We start from the raw sequence: 21657 nt of genomic DNA on the forward strand, positions 1-21657 counted from the left end.
AGTGGCAGTCTCCTTAGAATATACGCTGTACTTCTGGGACAACTGTGCTTAGCTGCAGCTAATAAACCTGGTTTTCTACGCCCAACAGAGTGTCTCGTGTCTCTGTTCGACAAGGCAGGTGAACTCGGGGATTTAAGGCGTGCCCTGCGCCGCCAGGCCCATAAGGCCCGGTTCTCCACTGGAGTTCCAGACTGTTTAGAAATTAAATATTAGCAGAATAATAAAGTAAATAGAAAAGCTAAATTGAAAGTTTTAAAACCTGCTGCAAATGTGAAGGAATTAAACATTTTAAAAATGGAATTAGCATTCTTATCTTGATTTGTAGGAGCAGCAAAAGTAAAGCAAACTGAATCTAGTTTGGAAAATTGGTGTACTCAACTGAAGTGCAGTGGTATGCTCGGCATAAAGAAAGCATGCATTAGGAGCAAAAACGACAAAGTGATATGTCAAATATTTCCCTTCATGTTTTAGAAATAAAACAACATTTTGAAAAAATCCAACCTTTCAATTACATTTTCCACATTTGCATTTTTTGTTTGTTTGTGAAGTAAATTAAATAGTTTATAATTTGTGTATTTGTTTAATGCATACTTGTTTCTGTATTTTTTAATATAGATTTGAGGTTCACTTCACTTAAATTTCGTAGGCTGTGTGCACGGCTTCAAGAAATAATTCAGTGGAGGTCAACAGTAGTCAAAAAGTTAAGAACCGCTTCTCTGGAGCACAAAGAAGTAACAGGGTTTTCCTATATCTTATTTCAGGAAGCAGCTGCAGACAGGAATCCATAGATATGTAGATCACACCGTGACTCTTGGGATGTGGACGTGCAGGTGCATTTCTGGGTCTGTGTGAAATTTAAGTCTCTCACTTGATGATACTTCTAGAAAAAGTACACCTGCTCATAGGCTGTGAAGTTCTCCACATAGACAGGCTGGAAGTTGTATATGAGGGCAGCTTCCTCTTCTTCTTGGTTGGCAAATTGGTGAGAGCTCTTCCTGGCTGTAAATAGAGGACACTGTGGTTAGGATGAGAATTTACTTTCACTTGTGATATCTTTGGTCTTTAAAAGATGACTGCTGCCTTGAAAATATTGCATTACTGAAAGCTTTCATTGAAAATCATCCCCGTTGCAGCCAAAGAGGCTTCTTGGTGCCAGTATAAACTTTTCAAATAATCATCTCAATGCAGGACCTTGACAAAGATAACAAATATAGACTTATAATAATTTTTAAAAGCCAAGTTTTGTTTTTCATCATGCCAAGTAGGTACATGCTTTGACATACAGGAGCCTGCTAGCAGGTCATAGTTTCTTATAAGTGGCACATCAATAAATAACTCAGACAAAGAACATGGTCAGGATGGTTTATCACAGACAACCACTAACCAGGCGAAAACTAGGAATTGTGTGTGACAGAGAGCTCTACACCCAATCTATGAAATGGTGATCATTGAAAAATTGCAACAACTTGCATTGGTTCCTTCTTTTTTTAATTTTTATTGAGAGCTCATGCAAATTACAAAACTACATAACTGTTGAGTAAGAATGCATGATACAAAATGGTCAGAATATTCACAGATATATTATTTGATACATAGATAATTACCCTCAAAAGTGCAAAGTGCTAAATATTTAAGAATGAGCCTGTCTCATCGGTCTCTCACATCACCCAGTTTCAAAGGAGAAATACTATCTGAAAAATTGCGATATGCTGAACCATTGGGCATATGCCTATGAAGGATAAAGCAAACATGTAAGATAATTACTACATTATTTGATACAGAGATAAATACCATCAAAAGTGCAAAAGGTGAACTATTTAATAATGAACATATCTCATCGGTCTCTCACATCACCCAGTTGCAAAAGAGAAATACAATCTGAAAAATACAACATGCTGAATAATTAGGCTTAGGCCTATGAAGGATATAGCAAACATGCAAGATAGTTAATATTCATAATTTAGAAGAAAAGAAAAGAAAAAGGGGTATGTAGAGGATGTTAGATCCTAGGAGATGAGCACGGCCCAATGCTCTAAAACTGACCCTATCTATAACCTATGTCCCCAATAAACTCCAGCATTTTCATACTTTTTTATGAAGCCCAATCTTATTGCATATTTCTTTTCCAGTTCTCTGATTTTACTTAACTTAACTCTCCATTTTTGAAAAGAAGGTATCTGATCGCCAATATTGTAAAATTAAAGATCTTGCTACCAATGCTGCAATATACAGGCATTCCTCTTGTGCAGTAATGTTAGAAGAGCATTCCAGAACTGCAATATCTATATCTAAGGAGATAGAAGGGTCCAGTATGTTTCTGAGATAAGTTTCTATTCCTTTCCATAAACGAATGATCTTGGACATTCCAAACAATATGTAGCCAGGTGTCACCACCCTCTTTTGCACAACAGAAACACTTGTCCTCAATCTGTGGGTATATCTTATGAAGAAAGGAAGGGCTTCTATAGATCAACCATTTTGAATAGAACTGCATGCGTTTAAAATCTGCGCCTCTGAGTGTTGATACATTCAATTTATTTATTCTATCCTAGGTTAATTTTGAGACCTGCATCCCTTCCCTTCTACACTATCTATCCAGGATTTTTTCATATATCGAGAGAGGCTTATTTTCATCAATAATTTTAACTCGGGCACTAGTCTGCCGTTGCGTCGGGGAGTCAAAGGTTTCACTTAATCTTGCTCTAACTGATGCATTTTTAATGTCAAATTTTTGTAGCAAGGGTTTTATTCTGATGTCTGACCACTTAAAGATTGTTTTAGAGTGTAAAAGCCCCATTTCGATCTCTGGCCATGACTTCCAACAATTTCCTACAGTGAAATCCCAAATTTGCAGGTACCCATTTTCTTACAACATCTTTAAAATACTAGGTTCTAAAAAATATCTTTCCCCCGTGAAAAAATGGGACAGTCTAGTTGAATTATTAAATCTCGGGATATTATAAAATGTTAAAAATTGGGGTTTTTGTTTGTGTCCATTGGAGGGTCTTATAGCATACTTTTTTAGGCTACTTGGTTATTCTAGTATCTTTTTCATAAAGAAATTGTCTGCCTCCTGAGGGTCCAATAGAAAAAATCTAAAACTGTGATGTGCAAAAGTCGCGTGATAATAATTGCTAATACTTGGAAGGGACACCCCACCTTCTGCAGCAGGTTACCTTAAAGTGCTAAGTGCCAATCTCGGTATCTTATTAGACCATAAAAAAGAAGAAAACATGCTATCTATCTCTTTTTTTTTTAAATCAGTTTGTATTCAAAACATCAGCAGGAATAACAAAAAGCAAATAATCACATCGTGCAGCTAATTTACAGAACCTTTGATACATATCACTGTTGAAACCCGCAACAATCTGGCTACCTTCAGTTATACCCCTCGACAGTCCACCCAACACAAATCCCTTACCCATCCCCAAGCTCCTCATCTGAACTATCCTCATCAGACTCAGGTATCGGCTCACATATGTGTCCCCGGTATGCATTCCATGCCGGCCATATTTTGGTCCATTTCTGGGGGCATTTCCGATTTATGTAGACTGTCCTTTCAGTCATCATAGTAAGATCCATATCTCTACACCAGTCCGTCAGCGAAGGCTGTTCCACTGCTTCCCATTTCTGTGCTATGTTCCGTTTCGCTACCATGAGACCCAGCGTGACCCATGTTTGCCCAGGACGTGTAAGATCATTGGGTTCCCACATGTTGAGTAAGCATCTGCGCGGCTCCGGCAGAAGTGACACTCCCACTGTGTCCATTGGAGGGTCTTATAGCATACTTTTTTAGGCTACTTGGTTATTCTAGTATCTTTTTCATAAAGAAATTGTCTGCCTCCTGAGGGTCCAATAGAAAAAATCTAAAACTGTGATGTGCAAAAGTCGCGTGATAATAATTGCTAATACTTGGAAGGGACACCCCACCTTCTGCAGCAGGTTACCTTAAAGTGCTAAGTGCCAATCTCGGTATCTTATTAGACCATAAAAAAGAAGAAAACATGCTATCTATCTCTTTTTTTTTTAAATCAGTTTTTATTCAAAACATCAGCAGGAATAACAAAAAGCAAATAATCACATCGTGCAGCTAATTTACAGAACCTTTGATACATATCACTGTTGAAACCCGCAACAATCTGGCTACCTTCAGTTATACCCCTCGACAGTCCACCCAACACAAATCCCTTACCCATCCCCAAGCTCCTCATCTGAACTATCCTCATCAGACTCAGGTATCGGCTCACATATGTGTCCCCGGTATGCATTCCATGCCGGCCATATTTTGGTCCATTTCTGGGGGCATTTCCGATTTATGTAGACTGTCCTTTCAGTCATCATAGTAAGATCCATATCTCTACACCAGTCCGTCAGCGAAGGCTGTTCCACTGCTTCCCATTTCTGTGCTATGTTCCGTTTCGCTACCATGAGACCCAGCGTGACCCATGTTTGCCCAGGACGTGTAAGATCATTGGGTTCCCACATGTTGAGTAAGCATCTGCGCGGCTCCGGCAGAAGTGACACTCCCACTGTCTGTGATATTGTTCGCAGCACCGTCCGCCAATAGTCCGCTATTGCCGAACATTCCCATAATGTGTGGAAAAAGGATCCCTCCTCTCCGCACCCTCTGAGGCAATATGGATGTTATACCCTACCCATTTTTTGTAGAGTGGTTCTGGTATAATATGTGCGGTGTAGGATCTTAAGCTGCACCCGTCTAAGTCTTGCGGGGATTCCTACCTCCATGGGCGAGGCTAGGGCCTCCTGCCATTCTGTGTCATCCATGTCTCCCACGTTCATCACCCATCTGTTTCGTAGTGAGACTGTAGGGTCCAGCAGGTTATTGATTAGTTTGCGATATGTGAAGGACGTGGCGCGTTTTGGCATGTGGTCTGTAAGCAATTGATCTTCCAGTGGAGAAGCTTCAGGGACTTCAGTGTCCTGCGGCAGTACCGCCAGTAATGCGTGACGTATTTGTGTGTGTCTGAAAGCCTCAGTCGGGCCTAGTTCGTATTGTTGCCAGAGCTGGTCAAATGGTAGTACATTCCCTCTGTCCCACAAATCCCCCACCATGGAAATACCTATGTTGTCCCATTGCTCAAATCCATTGCTATTTCTCAGCTGGTTCCATGGCACTAACATGCATTTCACTTTTTTTAGCGGCGGTGTATAGTTTAAGTGGAATAGATCTTCAATTTTCTCTGTAACAAAAATCCCTAGGTATCTTTTTGGGCTAGTATTATATATGTTATGTTATGTTATGTTATGTGACTTTTATATAGCGCACGGCTACTCGAAAGGAGTGTCCCGGCGCTTTCCACCTGCAACTCAAGTAAAAATAACACAACACAGCGGAAATGAGAAAGAAACAGAGAAGAAAACAGTAAGAACAGTAACCAGTAAAGACAGACTAAAGATTAAAAAGCCAGGTCTTCAGGCTCTTCCTGAACTGGAGCAAATTAACAGTGCTGCGAAGCGAAAGAGGAAGCGAATTCCACAGCTGGGGAGCTCTGCAGCTGAAAGAACGCCCACCCATGCGAGCCTTCCTTACCCGCGGGACCATCGCTTTATAGAGGGATTCAGAACGCAAAGAGCGGGCTGGTCGATAGAAAGCCAGTCTCCGCCGCAGATATCCAGCCCCTGATCCAAACAGGGCTTTGTGCATCAGAGTAAGGGATTTGAACTGAATCCGCTTCTGGATAGGCAGCCAGTGTAGCGCCTGTAGCAGCCCGGAGGCTCGGGTTCGTCTGCGCAGGCCAAAAATAGCCCGGGCAGCAGAGTTCTGTACCACCTGTAGGCGCTGAACCAGGTAGTCAGGGAGGCTAATAAAGAGGGCATTGGCATAATCTAACCTTGAGCCTACAAGAGCCTGCACAGTAATCCGCCTGTGCTCCTCAGACAGCAAGGGCAGAAATTTACGGAGCATTTTCAAAATTCCGTAACAGGTGCCAGCCAGACCAAGAATATGTGTTCTCAGGGACAGCTGGTTGTCAAGCTTGACACCCAGATTTTTGGCCACCACGGAGGACTGTGCAGGAGGGCTCATGTCGGACGGCCACCATTGCTGCCACTCCGGATCGACAACGCAACCAAAGAATAGAACCTCAGATTTGCTTGAATTGGCCTTCAAACTGTTCTTCTGGAACCAGTTGAAGACCAATGCAAGACAGTCCCGAATTCTCTCTCCGTCAAACTCTTGATTTTTCCCGCAGGTGAAGAGGAGTTGCGTATCGTCGGCGTAGGAGACGATCTGGGCCCCGTATGCCTCCACCAAGGCCGCCAAAGGGGACATGAAGATGTTAAACAACGTGGGGCTCAACACAGAGCCCTGTGGAACCCCGACTCCCAATGGCGGCATCTCGGCAGAACTCTGGGAAACCCAGACCGTCTGGCGGCGGCCTTCAAGGAAAGATGTGAACCACCTGAGCACCGTCCCCCTAAGGCCGATGTCATAGAGCCTAAGTAAAAGCGCCTTGTGGGGGAAGGTGTCGAAAGCCGCCGATAGGTCTAACATGACCAACATGGCCCTGCCGCCGACATCCAAGGTCTCCCTGATGATCTCGGTGACCTCCACCAAAGCCGTTTCCGTACTAAAATTAGGACGGAAGCCGGATTGGGAGGTGTGGAGCAGATTGTTAGCTTCCAGAAAGCTCGACAGGACACCATGGACGTGTTTTTCCGTGATCTTCGCTAAGGCCGGAAGAAGCGAGATTGGCCTATAATTGGCCAACGCCTCAACGTCGAGACCCGGCTTTTTTAGGAGGGGGATCACCATCGCTCTTTTCCAAGAGCTGGGGACCCTCCCCTCCCTCAAGGAGGCATTGAGGATGGGATTGACCAGTGGATTCACCACCATCGCCATCCCCGCCAAAAATTTGGCGGGGCAGGGGTCAAGTGGCGAACCCGATTTGAGATTGGCCAGCAGCGACCTGGACACCTCGCTGGAAACAGCAGGGAAATCGGACAACACCGCCGCAGGTGTACGCGGCAGTCCGCAACCTGCCCCGGTGACGCCACTTCCATCCTCCGGTCCCTCCACAAAGGTGGCCTGGATCGCCTTGATCTTATTGGTGAAAAAACCGGCAAGATCACACGCCCACGCATCCGAAGAAGCTGGTGGGGGCAGGTGTGAGCTGGGGGTCGTAAACTCCTTCACGATAGTGAAGATCTCCTTACAGGAGTTCGCAGATGCCTCAATCCTCCTAGCCAAATAGTCCCTCTTGGCTCCCAGGATGTCCCGATGGTAGGCCTTCACCACCGCCTTATAGGCGAGTTTAGCCTCCCCATCATACAGATGGCGCCAGGCCCTCTCGGCCACCTTGCATTGGCTACGAGCCACACGAAGCGCCTCCGTAAACCACGGTGCAGATTGCCGTGCCGCCGAGGACCGGGGAGCTGCCTTAGGGGCAAGGTCGTCCAGCCTATCTATAAGCCATAGCTGCAGAGCCTCAGTGTCGCTTTCCAGATCACCCGAAAGATGGCATGGGTGATCCTGATCCAGGGTATGCCCCTTCTCGTGTGTTGGCCCTGACACGAACGGTATAAGACCCAGCGGAGATGTAACATCCAACAGTTTGGCCGCGTCAGGGTCGTCCGCCGCGTCAAGGTGAAAGTTGAAGTCACCAGCGACGACGCAATGCTGTGTGGTCAGCACCAGCTCAGAAACGGCTGTCTGCAGATCTTCCAGGAAAGTACCCACGGGGCCCGGTGGTCTATAAACCAACAACCCCTTCAGAGCCTGACCCGGGGATAGCCTGAGCGTGAAGGCGAGCGATTCAGCGCTCCCAATGGAGTTCAAGGGAAGCACAGAGCAGGGAACGCTCTTTCTCACCACTACCGCCACTCCCCCACCTCTCCCCTTCACTCTATCCTGCCGGAAGATATTGTACGCCGGGGAATGGCTGAGAAAACATCCGGATTGGAAGCCTCTCCCAGCCAGGTTTCGGTCAATAACAGACACAGGGGATTTTCCCTGACCAGAAGATCGTAAATATGCAGGGCATGGCATCCTACCGACCTCGTATTCAGCAGCAGGCACAGATGCTTCACGCCAGCTGTTGCTGGGCGAGGAACAGTGACACAAGTCCAGGAAGGCGCCCAGCCACAGCCCGGGCAGCGTCGTTTGCCCCTAAACCGCCCAGGAAAGACGGAACGGCAAGAGCTAGAGTGACCCTGCAGCGCAGAGGAATAGCAAATCATCTCAGCCAGAGTGTCGCCGGACCAGAGCCCCCCTCCGCCCGTAGCCTCCGGGACGCTGACGGGCGCAGACGGGCAGGACTCCGGCACGACTCAGGCAAAGCGAAGGCGTCCACCTGGGCGTCACGCTGCGCGTGAGGGAGCGACTTTAAGTAGGTGCTCCAATCAGCCCTGATCGTGCTAGTCCGCTCAAAGATGGCGGCCGCCGCTGGCTGAGGTATCCCAAAGGAAGATGGCGCCCAAAGTGACCCCAGGACCCGGACCCACCAAAGTGGTGGTGCTTTTCAGGCAGAGAATGCCGTTTTTTAAATGCAGGTGAGGGGAGAAAGGGGCGCTAGGGTCAGACAAGCAGGCTAAAAGCAGGGGTGAATATAACACAAAAACGAACCCAGATATAAAACAGGAAGCTTTAAAAATACTCCGCGCTAGTAGCAGCGCGAGCGCAGCGATGTGGAGAATGGTCTAACCAGCACCACGCTAAGGCCCGCCTTAAGTAGGCGCTCCAATCAGCCCTGATCGTGCTAGTCCGCTCAAAGATGGCGGCCGCCGCTGGCATATACATGCCTAAAATCTAGCTATATAGAGTCAACAGGGCAGTTACACAGTATAATCTCTGTTTTAGTATTATTTATTTTGTAACCTCCTCTTGCTTGGAAATCTGAAAAAAAAATCTTCATGATTTCTAACTGAGTGTCTGTGTTTGAGTCCAAAAAAAGGACTATATTATCGGCCTAAAGTTATATAGTGGTCATACCTTGAAGCAGGCTGTATACGCCTTTTTTTGTCTAATTGCTATTGCAAGTGGCTCAATAAATAATGCAAATAAGATCGGAGAAAGAGGACACACTTGCCTAGTGTCTCTATTTATTTGACATGTACTTATATTCACCTAATTAATTAAAATTTGCGCCTGAGAATTCGTATAAAGCTGCCTTATTAAATGAATAAACTCCTTCGGAAAGCCAAATGTTTCTAAAATCAGAAACAGACAATCCCACGAGACTAGATCGAATGCTTTTTCAGCATCTAGAAGCCGGACCTGCGCCTCAGTCTTATTTATGTGAAAAAAATCCAAATCTTCTGATAACAAATTTGTGTTGGTATGTAGCTGTCTCCCAGCTACAAAACCACACTGATCCCTCTCAATAAGTGAACTTACCATTCTATTTAGCGTATTTGTAAGGAGTTTTGTAAATATTTTGAAGTCAGCATTTAAAAGGCTTAGAGGCCTATAGGAATTTACGTTCTCACTGTCTTTATCCTTCTTTAAAATGCTGACCACTACTGCTGTGCGAAAAGATACCAGTGGGTCGCCCCTTGTAGTAAATAGTTCGCTAAGTTTAAGATTTCAGTATTGAGAGTTGAAGCGAATTCTTTTTAATTCCGCGGGAAAGACGTCTTTTCCCGTTGCTTTACAATTAGGCAAGGAGCTTATGACTAAATCAAGTTCTTCCTTAGTAAAATCAGCTAATAATTCACTTAGAAAGTTCACATTTATTATAGGGACTGGCAAGTCGCGAAAAAAAACATGAATCCATTCCGAAGGTGCATTATAGTCCGATTGATAAATTCCCTTATAGTGCCTGAGGAAAACTTTGCCTTTATCCAGTGTCCTACTTGAATGTGTTTTAGTTTCTTCATTCCAGATACTCTTGATCCTATTACGCACCTGATTCTCTTTTGCCTGCCAGGCTAATAGTTTCCCTGTGTACTCGCTGTCTTCATAGACTGTCTGAAGGTAAGTCCTGCTCGCCATATCACTTAACCCATAATACAATTCTCTCATTTGGTTTTTGGTTTCTGATACTTCTTGCTTAGTGTTTGGGCCCCTTTTCATAATATATTCCTGATTCGCACGAGCAAGTCTTGTTTCTATCATGATTCTCTCCTCTTTTCTCGCGCTTTGTTGCGGAATATCCTTTGAGGTAATCTGGGCCTAGATGTATCAAGATTCCATTTTGCGAATCTTAAATAGCGATTTTTTGCGAATCGCTATTTAGAATTCGCAAAATGGAATGTATGTAAAAAATTGCATTTTTTTTGCGATTCCTTATTTATCTTTATTTGCAAATTCGCATTTTGCAAATTCGCAAATAAGGAATAATTCCCCATGCATTCCTATGGGCCAGGAGGCCCATAGGAATGATTGTACAGTAATTCTCAAATTGCGAATTCGCAATTTGCTAATCGCAATTTGAGAATTATTTCAAGGGTGCAGGGGTGTCTCATGGACACCCTGCTGCACCCCTGAAACTTACATGTGTGTGCATATGGCACACATACATGCCCTATGGGCATGTATGTGTGTCACATGCCACCTTCAAAATAGTCATATTTTGTTTTTTAAAAGGATTTCGCAAATTAACACGAACCTCAAATTGGTGTTAATTTGCGATTCCTTAACCCGAACTCGCAATTTTAAAAAGTTTCATACATGCCATTTAAGGAATCGCAATTTTGCGATTCCTTAAATGCATAAGCAAAATAAGGAATCGCAATTTTTTGCGATTCCTTATTTTGCTAATTTCTGATACATCCCAAAAGATGCTAAATGTCCGTTTGCGATTCCTTAAGGCCGAAATTCTGCGAATTTCGGCCTTAACGAATCGCAAAAGGCTTGATACATCTAGGCCTATGCCTCTTAAAGTAGCCTTGAAAGCATCCCAGGTCACACTAATGGGGGCTGAAAAAGGCCCTAATCTCATTATATATTTCTGCGCACCATAAATCATTTGTTAAGTTTATTGAAATACCATCTTCTTGATGCACCTTTATCCGTATTCCCTACAGCAATTCCCATTTTAATTCTAAAGGCATTTAGAATGTGTTTATAACTGCTAACTTCAAGATTGTGGGAGGTAAAAAAATCTATTCTTGATGGTGTATCATATTTAGCTGAGTAGCAAGAATATCGACGTTTAACTGGGTTATTAAATCGCCATTTATCTATAACATCTAGGTCAGTTTTACAGTTAGACAGAGCAATAGCAACTTGCGGTTTGTTTTGTTTACGTTCTAATTTTGTCGAGCCAAGTGAGGGGCCCTGTAAAAAAAATTAAAATCACCTCCCCATATGATCTGTCTAGGTATGCACGATAAAGCTTGTTTTGATTGTAAGATAGGGAGTGGATCATCTATCACTGGTGAATAGATTGTAGCCAGTATAAGGTATAACTGATTTAATTTTCCATGCTAAAACGTCCATCTACCCCCCGGATCAGAGTATGATCCATTAACATGAAATTGGACATGCTTACATAAAAGAAATGCCCACACCCCTTTGCGCAATACCTGAGACAGATGAGCATTAAAAGCCCGCTCAATTCCTAAAGATTTTACTAGCATCTGACAAATTTCGAAAATGTGTCTCTTGAAGAAAAATCGCATCGGGGTTATGCCCTCTAAGCCAACTTTCTACTGCATAGACTTTGCGCCTGTTGTTAAGACCATTAGCATTAAGGGACAGGATTGTTAATTTATTCCTATTCATCATTCTTATGCTTTATGGGATATTTTAAAATCATCTAAAAGCTTACAAGACACATATCTCCTCACGACATATTGAACATACCTCCCTGACCTTAGCTCTGCTCCTAATTTTGACCCTGATAAAAGTATTGACATGAGACACATAGAAATCCTTCCAATACAATCTCTTCCTGGGAGTTAACCAGCTAAAGGGCAAATTGTGTGAATTGTGCAAAATATGTATTAAACAGCAGCTCTTGATAGCAGCAGAAACATAGCATGCAGTAAGGCATAGGTACCTAGATCAACAACAAAAGTGCAGATTGTGCAAGCTATGTTTCAAGCAGCAGTTCTCGACAGCGGCTACAAATATAGCATGCAGTAGAGCATGAATACCTACTGCAACTAAAGTACAAATTACGCAACTTGTGCAAACTATGCTTGAGCAAAAGCGCTCAAAGACGGCTAAAACAGGACATGCGGTAAAGCATAGGTACTTGTAATGCATTCTACAATTGTCCTATAGCTGACAACTTAGCATCCTGAGAAACCACTCCTTAAAAAATATCCATCTAATGTGCAAATTTAGCCTAGAGCAGCAGTTTGTAATAGTAGCAAGTATATGAAGTGCAAAAAAACACATATAGCCAAAAAGCTCAAAGTGCCTAAGTGCATTCTCCCCCTAAGATATATACTATATTTTAATATAAATAGGTCATTTCTTTATATCTTCTCTGCAAAATCTATCCGTATTTTGACACAATGAAACTTTTTTCTAGATGCTTCCCCCCCTCTACTTTCCCCCGTCCCTGCTGAAGGAGAAAAATCCCCGCTGATCCCACTATTCCCTCCTTCTCCCTTTTTTTCCTGGATGCCATCTTGGTGCATCCTTTTGCGACTCCTGATTCACCTCGTAACCGCCCTTGCCTTCCTATCATTGACAGTTCTCCTAATACTTTCTATTAAAAATCAGAAGGCAACTTATAACTACAAAATCCCTTTTCTTACGCAGCGCTCAGTTCTTCCAGAATAGTTTGAGCATCCGATATGTCCGTAAAAATGAAAAGATTTCATTTGGCCAGGACTTTCAATTTACACTGTTGGACGATTGATGCGTGCGCTCCTTTAGCCTTAAAGGAGTCAATCATTTTGCTTTTTGTTCCTAATGAACAAGTTACTTACCCTTGGAACCACAGATCCCTAACCTTTAGAATATTGCTAGGCACCAGGCTGGATCCAGAGATTTTTTCAGCAATGCTCTCTGAAAGCCAGTAGGTGGTGCCATCTGGAAGACTTTATACTGCCAGCATATAAGCATCATCCCGGTGTGCTGATGCAGGTTCTTAAACGTTGTCCTTCTGCACTCACAGATTCCAAACACTTGATACAAATTGCAGGTGAGGTGTGCCAAAATCTCAATTGGAACATTACTATAGTTTTCAAGAGTCTGCTCCATTGAACTGGAGTTGGAGGCAAGTGAGGAATCTGAGGTTAGGTAGAGTAGACTCCAGAAAGATCATTACTGAAGGCAAGCAACATTTTTGGTGTAGGGAAGTTGCACTAAGAGTGCCTTCAGTTTTACTCACATGGCGCACAGAAATCATGTTGATAACAAAGACTGTCTTGATTACCAGAAGCAGTAGGCTCGAGTGGTGTGTACATTAGGAACATCAGAACTAGATTTAGGTCTCACTGAGGCTTGACAAATGGTTTTGGAAGGAACATATTTGCTAGGCCTTTTAAAAAATGCATCACAGCTGGTGATTTAAAGAGAGATGGTTGATCAGTTAAACATAAAAAAGGCTGAAAACGCAGAAAAGTAACCCTTAAGTGTGCCCACCAGGTGGGCCAACTATAAAACAATACATCAGTGAGTTTGGTCTGCAGAGGGTCTAGATGACGTATGATACACCAGGCCACAAAGACTCACAGCACGAGGCACAGACAGACCTCTTGGATGGATATCCTAGAAGAAAAAATTCCATCCACCACTCCAGAGGCAAGTGGAAACTATGTAACTGGTGCTGCTGAATCTCCACACATGGAGGTGTAGGTTGTAGATATATGAATGCAGGACCCTCCCCTTTTGCTGAAACAGGAGGCCCGCAGAAGTGTTAGTAGGACAGGAGGGTAAATGCTTAGGAGCTCTGTGTTCCACACTCTCCTGGCCCAGTACGGAGCTTTTAAGATGACATGGGCTCTATCTGTCCGGACATAACTCTGGCAGGAAAGGCAGTTCTTAGAATATATACAGACATAATTTGTCTTTTAATGACCTCCTCATTGTAGACAGAATGCGTCTTTTAATGACCTTCTTCAAGGAAACTCCAACGCACAGAAGCTGTGACAATGCACATTCTTAATGGTGCCAACCAGATCCGGTCAGGGCATGCTATACTGATTGAAGATGCAGTAAGTCACCTTGGAATGGAGTTGTCACTCACCCTCTCCCATCTGATGTCTGCTCAGCTATTCTACGCCGGCATTCAGGGACCCCACTTGGTGACTGGCTACCAGAAAGATCTTCTACTCATCCACTCTCTTACAAAGCAGCTTCCTGGCACAGAATACAGGACTCTACCCCACCCTGCTTGGTGCTGTATCATCACATGGTGATCTTGTTGTCCATTAGGACCTGTACCAACCTTCCTTTGACGGTTGGTTGTCAGTGGGCAGGCCGATTGACTGAAGCGCTTAAAGTTGGATGTAGCACTGGCTCCCCACCAGAGACCAAAGGCCCCTGATCTCAACCTTTCATAGATGACCTCCCCAAACCAGTAATTACGTATTTTTAACAACTGTGACACACAAGTAGGGAAGGAAGAATGGCCTGCTAGTTGTCAGGTTTGCACTCGTCTGCCACGACATGAGGTCCTGAACCGTGTCATGTGAGATCTGGATAGAGTCACAGAGGCAGCTGTGGTACTTGACCCACTGAAACCTTAAGTTTCATTTCAGAGTCTGTGTGTGCCATCTGGCACCCAAGAGGCCTCAGAACTATCTTCACTGAGACCAAGGACTGAACCCAAGACATGTCTTATGCACTTGCTGTGGTGGTGGAAAATCATTGAACGTTACCATGTCCAGCACTACCCTTATGAAAGAAATACTCTGCATAGTGCTCAGTTGGAACTTCAGCTAGTTGGTGGAATTCCCCAAGGAGATCAAAGGCATCAACCACAGGTAGAATTTGTGGGACTGGGTGCTAGGTATGCAAACATATGTGTCCTGTACACCATCCAGTACACTAGATATAAAGCGGAGAGGATATGATCATGAGTTAGCATTTTATATTTGTTGGCCTTCAGAAAGACATTCAATATCTAGCAGCCCAGTCAGCCTGAGGCTTCTGTCCTTTGAGACGAGGAAGTATTATGAATAGCATCCTCACGACAATCTGATTCTGGCACCCACACAATGATGCTTTTGTCCAAGAGGATATTGTCTTCTGGTATCGAGATAGTAGCGTTGTCTGTCAAAAATGTCAGAAGTGTGAGGGGTAATAAAAGGTGGGGATGAAATGAAAAGCAGGGTGTAGCCTTTTTGAAAAATCTATAAAAATCATCAATAAGTGTAATGAATTTGCAGCTGGAAAGTATATACTTATTCATGCCTTCGCCTGGGATGATTGTGGGCCTGAGTAGGCAAAGTGAAATTGCTTGGGGACTGATGAAGCAGGAAAGGAGGAGTTTGAAATTTGCTGCCCCTGCAGGAGTAAATGCCCTCGGCTGCCACAACATCCTGTGCCCAGAAAGCCCTGTTTGCTGTTGCAGTGCTTGGGAGGTCAATGCTGCTGGTAAGGTAGGCCCTTGGAATATTCCTAACATTTCCAACAGTGCCTGACTGGGGACAAAAACCCAATGAATCGCGCTGTGGCTTGTCTATCTTTGAACTGTTGCAGCATTGATTCAGCCTTCTCTCCGAATAGACTAGAGTCACCAAAGGGCATATTCTTAAGGGATGCTTAAACATCGTCAGAAATCCCAGTTGTTCACATTCAGGTATGCCTTTAAGCACTGGTCTGGTACCAATAGCATGCCTTAGTCAGTCTATGGTGTCCAAGCCCCCCAGCAGCACATATTTTGCTGCGTCCTGGACAGCCTGGATTGTTTGAGCCAGTTGGTTCCTGAGGTCCTCTAGAACAGCTGGCAAGATGTTACTGGACATGTACACTAAGGCATGGGTGTACCTGACCAGAAGGCACACTGCTTTCAAAGAGCATAAATCCAGGCTAGATATGGAAAACATTTCCTTGGCAAAGGCTTCAATATGTTTTGACTCCTTATCTGGGGTGTTCAAAGGAAAAGAATTTGGCTTGACTTGTGGACGAATGCACCACAAGACTTTCAAGCACTGGGTCTCTTGTCAAAATGTCAGGGTCACCAGGGGATGGTCTGAGCCATCTGGCCACTTGTCAGTTGACTGGAGGTGCTGATCATGGCTTAAACCAAGAGGCCATGAGAGTGTCCATAAAGGGGTTATTAAATGATAACATGGGTCCAGATGACACTTGACCAGGTTGAATAATTTCAGTTAATAAACTGGCTTTGGTTTCCAGAGGAGCCATATGCAAATCTAGTATTTCTGTTGCTCTTTGCAATACTACAGTGAAATGTGTGTTTTCTTCATTTAGTGGACCAGGTGACATGTCCAGCTTTCTCTCTCCAGTGAGGTATCTAGCCCACAGGCATTTTTCAAGTCTAAATATATCCCTTCATCAGTGGATTGCGGCCACTAGGTTGCCTGCCTCCTTGTCATCATCAGTGTTGTGCGGGACCATGGACCTCATTGGACTTGGAGCCAATGAGGGCATCTGTCTTCTGATAGTACTGACATTGAGGGAGAGGCTGAGACTAAAGGTCTGGCTGTACAACCATTGGATATGCCTTCGTTTTTTGATAGTGCAACATAGGTCTCTAAATCGCAGATGTCAGTTTCGTGTCAGAGAACAGTATTGTAGCTGGATCCGTTAGTGGTGAGTGACGATTTGGCATGTGCAACGGCATGAAAGGAATTGGTGTGGACCATGAAGCCATAGTAGAAGTCTAGACCGTTTTGGCATGTGGGGGAGAGCCATTTGAGGGGTCCTATAGTTTCATGGGACCCGAAGGCATGTCAAAGGGAGCCAGTATTGTCTGGTATCTTTGCAGCATGACCTCCTTGAGGGCTGCTCTTTGCAGCAGGAATAACGAAGGTCCATGAAATATTTTGTTCGCCGGGATAAAATGCAGGTATTGCTCGTAGTCAGAATGCCATATCCTTGGAGTGATACCCTTGTGAATTCTTGCCAAACTTCCCAAGTGACTGTCTTGAGCTTATAGTGCATTTTTTACTTCAACTTACCGGAAAACTTTGAGTGGCAATGGAACTTTGCACAGGACTGACTTTGTGAAAGCCGCACCCATGAATGGTACCTTGATTGAAGCAAGACCAGGACACCTGTTTATAATGCAACTCTTCTTATGCTCTGTGACATATAACTTTGACTCCCTCTCCCTGATTGCCTTTGGGTGCATGAGGCAGACTTATCGCACATCTTTGAATCGGGTCTAGAGCCCAAGCACCAATGGCACACGCGTGGTTCTGTGACCGACATCATGTTTCCTGCAGTCATGGCACAGTTGAATCCTTTTGTTTAAGGGAGAGACAACTTCCCTGGCACACTGACTGTTATACCATTTGTGTCATTATAAAACTGACAATGTTGGGATTGGAACTTTTGATCCACATTGAAGAGCAGAGAAAAAAAGGAACTGATGTGAGCATGAAAGGCTGGTGGGCTACTTATATGCAGCTCTGCTCCTTCACATCCGGGGTGGTATGAAGTCATCGCAGAGCATATGGTGCCACCTAACAGCACAAGGGGAGCACTGCTGAAAAGATATCCAAATTCAGCCTGGCAACTGGGAATATTCTTAAGGTGAGGAATCTGATGTTAGAAGTATCTGTTATAAAGAAGTCTCACAGTGGCATTTTAGATTCAAAGCAGGTATTACAACTGACGAACAGGAATGCAAAAATAAAGCTAGTCTCCATAATCCCTCAATGAAAAAATAATAGTTAAAGAGCTAATGGTGCTATTTCCAGGACTGACCAATTGTGGTATAAATCTAACACTAACAAAAGCTGGTTGTTGGTGAGGATGGATAGTTTGCGTAGGGCAGCAAGAAAGTAGCAACACTGGTTCCCTCATAAAGAGCTTACACAGACTGAACTACTTTATAACAGAATCCATACTGGTTTGAAATACAGGGTGTTAATGCTATCTATATAAAACAGTGCCGCCACTCTACTCAGTACCCGAAATTGAGTTGGTGAATATGCGGCCCAATGTATTCTTAAACCAGGTCAATTCTCATGTTCAACAAGGCCTCCTATGATTCTGTCTTAGTGATTTTTTGGGTGTCTGTGATTATCAGATTCCTTTTGACTTTGAGCAGGCCATATGAACTATTATCTGTGATCTCTAGGTTGTCTTGAAATTCAGGTGCCTATTTATATTCTCTTCCTTGATCGGGATCCTATAATTAGAGTGCGGCAGCACATGTGCTGCCCTACCTTCCTGGGTAATACATGTTGCTTTCTTGGTAAGATCTAGTTGGAGAATACCACTTTGAGTGCCTATTGTGGTCTGCTTATCATGGATGGCATAAGAGAATCTGTTTTGGATGCTCTATTAGTAATCTATGATTCTGTTAATTTAGTCTCAAAGCTAGACTTTGTGGAAGTTGTATAGGTTGTCTGTATGACTTGTTTCTCTGATGCTTACAAAAATTCTTGTCAGCTCTGTCTACCCCGTCTTTTTGGAGAGATCCGATCAAACAACTCTGTGGGTTTATAATTTCTAACACTCAATCCCTCAAATCCTTTCCCTCTTAAGAGTTATGGTATGTTATAATTTATTTGTGGAGCGCTTGTATACTGATGCCTCTCGTGCTTTAGAAAGATACAACTTTATAATCTAACAATGACCGGGGAAAAAAGCTGAAAGAGACTTAATTATTAAAAACCCAAGTTTTCAGCTTGAGTCTAAAACAGACTAGATTTGTTTCTATGCCCAGGTTCAAAGGGAGAAAGTTCTAGTTTGGCCCCTGCTGTAGAAAATCATCAGCATACTTGTAGAAGTGTACCCCTGCTGCTTAGTGGAGTAATTGTGTACGTATTTGCATATACATGTTAAACAGAAAGGGAGGATTGACCATTCCTGAACCCCACAATTGATGTTGTATACTTTTAAGGAGTAGAGGAAAAGACTGACCACTTTGATAACCCTGGAATGCAAGATTGTGTCCATTATAGACCATTCCAGGATACCTGCTGCTTCCAGGATCTTAAGCAAGATAATGTGCTCAAATGTATCAAATGCAGACACAAGTCTTAGAGTACCAGCATGCCAGTTTATCTTTTATCAATTAGCTGGTGAAGATATTTGAAGGCTGATAGGATCACCAGCTCCATATAATAACCTGAATGGAAGTCCGTTTGCTGCCCATTCATTTAGTCGTAAGATTCTGCAAAGTCCTGAGGCTGATGCGGGGTACTTTTTTTTTTAGAAGTTTGCCCAACCAAAACTTGGTATGATCTTGCTTGCTTCCACCTTTTCTCCCCACTAGGAATACAGGAGGAGCTTTCAGTGGAGTGGGCTGCCTCTATGTTATCAAGATTGGCAGTGCTGACTAGCTTCTTGCTTTGGCCTGACTGCTTGTGGAATTTTGTAAGTGGAGCTATTGTTAACATGTGGAAGGTTTTGTTTGTTGCCCTTCTGGTTGTCTACTTGAGGTCAGTTTGCATCAAGGCTCACATTCAACTCTAGTTATAAGGCTGTTTGGGTATTTTGCAGTAGATTATATGATATTTTTGGAGTTATACCTCTGAGTGAGTCTTTGGAAGTAGAGGCAGAGCAGTTAATACCAGTCGGTGTAACATAGTTAATTTGCTGCGAGTTTGCTAGTATGTCATTAGGTGTAGTAGTACCTGATGCCCATATGGGTAATATGCTGGTAATTATAGGTCTTAGCCAGGGATTTTATTTGTGCTCTCTCTCACTGCCCTTCTAGCATCACCCCAACCACCATACTCCAATAGGTAGCACATCAGTAATCTACTGTCGCTTTAGATTCTGTGAGTGAATGGAACTTTTGAACTAGGCCTACTGAGACAAGGCAGGGACTCCTTAACTTCATTTCTCATCTAGTGCATGGCATGACAGCAGAATGAAGACAAGAAGGAAGAAAGGAATTCTTCCTTCTCGTCTTCGTTCAACTGTGAGATCCAAATGTTGATGTTGGTGTTATGCTAGTTCTGAAATAGGGTTATCAAATAATGCAGGGAAAGTACAGGGTAGGAAAAGTTAGGCGAGAGATACACCTTGTGTCCTATGCCTTTTTTTAAATCAGCTATTACAAGGTCTGCATCACTAGTTGTCATAGGGTACCCAAATTTTAGTATGAAAAACAAATGAAAGTACTACATTACAGCATCTTCCAGAGACTGCTCTAGCATAATGGCTTAACCTGACAAAATGGAGAAAAGGACTGCGCTATCCAAGAGTTAACAGACATCTATCACTTTGAAATCCTGCTTAAGAATAAACCATGTGGCAGAGGTGATGGTGTTGCGCTCATTTATCGTGACTCGTTGACTTGCTCATAAGTCATATGTTCCAATTACACACCAGTTGATTATATGACAGCAGAGATCTCTCCCAGGTTCAATTGTGTTTTCATGTTATCACTAATATATCATAAACAAAAACACTCTACTATCTTCATCAAGGAAATTATGGACCTGGCCTTATTGATCCAAGCTCTCTCAAAATATGCATGCTATTGGAAAAATGTAACCTCTAGATCAATGCATCAGACAGCAAAGAATCCACTAAAGTAGTTAATAATTTAAAGTCACTGCTATTAAGTGAAAAGCTATATAGGAAACACGATAAGTAGTGGACTGCCAAGTTAACACAAACAATTATGTAACCACCCAAAATTATTTAGTATCAAAAACTCATTTTTTGGTATAAAAGTTTTTTTCCCTCTTATTTTTTCATATATTTTATAAAAATACGTCCAACAATTGTATGTACATCACATAATTATTAGAACAGGTATTCGTCTAAGTATTTTTGTCATGCTGTTACAATTGCATTAGTCTGTCTAATGATACTAGTTTAATTCAAATAAATAATAACTGTTCAATCAAAATTATTTATGATGTATAGTCAATCAATTGAAATCAATTGTTAGTTGAATAAGTAAATTAAGTGCAGTATATTCATTATTCTATGCAGACAGTGCCACTTAAGTCAGACAGGAAGATTATTTTTGTTAATTTCGAAACTACATAAGTACAAACAGGGACATTCATATATCTCATGGCTCAGAATGTAATCCTACGTGCGTTTTGGCCTTATGCATTCATCAGGTAGCCATGTATAATATGAAACCTTATTAGGATTCACAAATTCACTTGTGCTAAGACTGCTCATTATTGTTGTTGACTTGTGGTTAAAAACTCCAAAGCTGGGTCTTCCGGAGTTACCATAAGGATACAAGTCTGTCGGACATAAGGATATTCTCTCTTTATGGTTTAATAGAGAATTCCTGTGACAGAAATGACATGTTGATAGCTAGGGTCTCACATGCGATCTCTATATGTCTCAGCGATTGCTGGAACTGTTCCAATGTCTGCAGCTCGCTACGTGCAAATGGGGGCCTCCATTAGCCTCACAGTTCACCCGAGTTGTTTTCCGTGGTGGTGCACAGCCGTTACGTAAATGACATTTCCTCTGTTGTACATTTTGTCCACTTTCCATACTGATGCACTCATTGGAGGGGGAATAATAATTTTTACCCCTCGCCAATCCAACAGTTTCCCTACTGTTGCACTCATTGGAGTAGGAATAGTATATTTTATCCCTCTGCTATCCAGCACTTTCCCTACTGTAGCACTCACTGCAGTGGGAATAGTAATTTTTCCCTCTCCGCTATCCAA

At 43.0% G+C, this 21657-nt stretch overlaps 1 protein-coding gene across 2 annotated transcripts in view; it reads right to left on the reverse strand.

The window, feature by feature from the left end:
- Positions 1-513: 513 nt before the first annotated feature.
- The window catches only part of LOC147683320 (gamma-glutamyl hydrolase-like), a 93914-nt gene continuing 72770 nt past the window's right edge, over positions 514-21657 (reverse strand). For both annotated transcript variants that reach the window (XM_086943772.1, XM_086943773.1), the window contains exon 9: positions 514-999. In XM_086943772.1, the coding sequence (XP_086799898.1) occupies positions 881-999 (119 nt within the window). In that variant the 3' untranslated portion in view covers positions 514-880. The remainder of the gene's footprint in view (positions 1000-21657) is intronic.

The sequence above is a fragment of the Lissotriton vulgaris genome, chromosome 11, assembly GCF_964263255.1.
Source record: "Lissotriton vulgaris chromosome 11, aLisVul1.2, whole genome shotgun sequence".
NCBI classification, from domain to species: domain Eukaryota; kingdom Metazoa; phylum Chordata; class Amphibia; order Caudata; family Salamandridae; genus Lissotriton; species Lissotriton vulgaris.